We start from the raw sequence: 3,196 nt of genomic DNA, 5'->3' as shown, positions 1-3,196 counted from the left end.
GCGCCATCTGCGGGGTCCTTGTTGGCTTGTCGGGTCTGTGTGTGGGTTTGACCCTTGATGTACCGGTTTTCACACGGTTTTCCTGTAATTAACCGGACAACTATCTTCTTCTCTATTAATGAAAAAGGCAAAGCTTTTGCCTCTGTTTCAAAAAAATAAAATTCGTGGTACTACAGTTTTTACCTGATGGGAGTGAATTCTACAGTTTTGGTCTCGCGGCTATATGCTGGGCCATTTGGAACTGTCGCAATGAAACAACCTTTGAGTTTAAATTTCCTAAAATCCCTTTTGAGGTGGTGTTCTCTTCATGTGTATTTCTGGATTATGGGGCAGGTTTGCTGAAGAGTGATGACCAGGAGGCAATGTGGCGTGGGGCAATGATGCTCAGTGAGAATGCGAAGAACATGATGTGTATCTGTGCTGCTGCTCAAGATGATGGTGCGATGGACTGAAGCTTGCACTGATGTATTTCCGTTATTTATTAATGAAAAGGGGCGATGTGCGGTTCAAAAAAAAAGTATTAACATTGCTGATGTAAGGATGGTCGGCACATCTGCGGGTGAAACGTGACTAATATATATCCTGTGTGTTTGAGCTGAGAACTCACCTTGCTCCGTTATTAGTATTTGGTAGAGGTGACTGTTTTATTTGTGGGGCTTGGCAGATAGGATTAAAATTACACGTGTGTAACTGTAGGCACAGGAATTGCGATTGCTTGGAAAATAGTGATCGATTTTGATTAGCAGACTTGCGGGACATGAAACGGCGTAGTTAGTAACCTGGGGGAAATTAGGAACCCTAGATATGAAATGTCGATCCTGGAAGTGATTCAAGGGACATTGCTTCAGAGTTCAGATTGTCTGTCGAGGTGAATGGCCCGACATCACCATTGGCACTGACGAGGGGTGTGACTGTAGTTTCACAACTGGAGGCTCTCCTGCCGGTGGCGTGCGGATCAGCCTGCGGTCATTAGAAAGAAGCCCAGCCCTGTTGTCCTGACCCATGTTTCATGGGTTGTATATAAATAGAACTAATGGTATCACCCAATGCATCTATGTAAAATAAAAATCTCTTTCGGCCAAAGCAATATAGAAGCAGATGTTCAATGTATAATTTTGTGATAGTAATTTTTACTCGAATCTCTGAATCATAGAACTGAACTGAGCCCTGCTCAAAGCCCTTACCTCAATCGTAGAACTGAAGCGAGCCCTGCTCAAACCCCCGGCTTCAGTTTATATATCTATCAGTGAGCACAAGGGCCCAAAATTCACAGTAAATGAGTAAAATGCCAGTTGCGCACAGGCAAAAAAAATTTCAATAATTTTGATTCAGTCATTTAAGATCTGAATAGAGAATCTTATATACGAGGACAGATGCGCATCCTGCAAAGTTTTGTTCATGGCCATAGCATATAATTTCATTACGATCCGAGAAGAAATGAACCCCACACACATCTAGTCCCGAAGAAACAGACGAGTTTTGGGTCAGAGCACGCAGTGGATTTCAATGCCTTCAAGGCGTTTAGACTTGTGGTTGATCATCTTGAGCCCGTCGCCACAGCGCACAACCTCGACGCCTGTCAAGATGGTAAGGTCATTGACCACCATCTCATCATCTAGCCCGTGTAAAGGGTAGCCTGCTGAATTACATGGTGTGCGGCACTCGATATTTTGAAAGCTGGTGGCGATGCAGAACTTGCCTGAGCCAAGGTTCAGTAGGTGCCTCTGCCATGTCGACCACTCGTCGGGCAGCGGATCGAGATAGTTCCAGCTGCGGTGCTCCACCGGCGGCCAGGAAGACAGGTCGAAGGCACCCAGGCAGTGGTGGGTGTTGCCAATGGTAGCATTGAAGCCAAACCAGAGGCCGAGTTCAGGGACGTACTTGGCCGCGCCATGGAAGGGCAGCGCCCAGCTTCCAGCCTGCCTCCACTCACCTTCCACCGTGTCAAAGGCATAGGCTCCGGCTTCCACAGACGACACACACAAAGTCGTCTCATCGACCACCGCCGCCGCGGAGGGGTGGAAGACCGCTCTCATGTGGAGGTCATGCAGGTACGGTCCACGCATCGGCGGCGAGGGCAGATGTTGCCAGTGCCACCTCCGTTGAGTCCCAGCGGATGGACCCCTGGCGGAGCCGTTCCTCTCGTACTCCAAGACCTCAAACAAGACATTCTCCGGTTCTTTGCTCAAGACATAGTGCTGCTCGTCGTCTTGGCTCCCAGGCCTGGTCATGGACAAGGAGATTGAGTCCCTCTGTTTGCAGAAGTTAGTCTCCGGCATGGCAACGACGGCGTCCATGTCAATGTCGTACATCACGGGATTGGCGCAAGGGTCGGCGAACATGACACGGCCCTCTGCCTGCCCTTTCAGCAGGGAGAAGAAGTGCAAGTCCGTTGTGCCCTCCGTGTTTGGCGGCGTCGAGAAGTTGATCTTGTGCTCGGGCAGAGGCTCCAAGCTCGGGATCGCCGATGGCCTCGCCTTTTCTGCTGCTGCTGCTGAGCGGTGGAAGAGGTGCTGCTTGAGGTTGACCCGGAGCAGCGAGTAAAATTTACTGCTTGAGGTTGATCCGCGCACTATGACGTTGGCGAACTCACGATTCATCGTCCTCGCCAAATTAACCGGGCGAGGCACTAGTCGAGTATCCTGACTATCAAGAGATACGAGTTATACACATCTAAAAGTTGTTGAAACCAAATATATCTGGATTAATCTCAGTAGAAAGTTGTTGCAAGTTCTTACCTGCAGCAGCGGAATCAGATCCCGTATGCCTCCAATTCCAAATTTTACCTCTAGCTAAGACCCACCGAACGCGAATCAATTCTGGAAGCCCTGATGTGCCTAGCAGGATGAATGGGGCAGACAGAAGACGGCGGCGGCGGCGGAGGAGGAGGAGGGGAGGGGCGGCGAGATTTCTATGGGGGGCGCGGCTCGTCTGACGGAGACCTCTTTTTTTTAAGGATCTGACGGAGACCTCCTATACAGCGCTTGACGCGCCAGCTGGTAAACTGGCGCTCACGCGCCCTCTCGCGTGGGCCGGCCCATCAAGCAACGTGCTTCGCTTGCTTGGTCGCGGCTCGCTCGCGATTTCAGGCTTCGTTCGTTCGGTCCACGGTTGACCGTTGATTGGCTGACCATTGGCTTTTGTATTTACTAGCAAAAGAGCCCGTGCGTTGCAACGGGAGAAAAAAATAACACAC

At 50.1% G+C, this 3,196-nt stretch overlaps 1 protein-coding gene across 1 annotated transcript; it reads right to left on the bottom strand.

The window, feature by feature from the left end:
• Window positions 1–1,335: 1,335 nt before the first annotated feature.
• Window positions 1,336–2,909, bottom strand: LOC119344266. The gene is made up of 2 exons (XM_037614785.1): window positions 2,739–2,909; window positions 1,336–2,646 (listed from the first exon to the last, which is right to left on the bottom strand). The coding sequence occupies exon 2, from the start codon at window positions 2,598–2,600 to the stop codon at window positions 1,485–1,487; it is 1,116 nt and encodes a 371-aa protein (XP_037470682.1). The 5' UTR covers window positions 2,601–2,646; window positions 2,739–2,909; the 3' UTR covers window positions 1,336–1,484.
• Between the last annotated feature and the right edge of the window lie 287 nt (window positions 2,910–3,196).

This window comes from Triticum dicoccoides, unplaced genomic scaffold, assembly GCF_002162155.2.
Source record: "Triticum dicoccoides isolate Atlit2015 ecotype Zavitan unplaced genomic scaffold, WEW_v2.0 scaffold161526, whole genome shotgun sequence".
Lineage (NCBI taxonomy): Eukaryota > Viridiplantae > Streptophyta > Magnoliopsida > Poales > Poaceae > Triticum > Triticum dicoccoides.
Note: the sequence above shows the minus strand (reverse complement) of the source record. Positions and strands in the feature narration are given on the sequence as shown.

What these genes read in the sequence shown, in the direction of transcription:
- LOC119344266 (XM_037614785.1), bottom strand. Translation starts at nt 2,600, where the DNA reads ATGAATCGTGAGTTCGCCAACGTCATAGTGCGCGGATCAACCTCAAGC.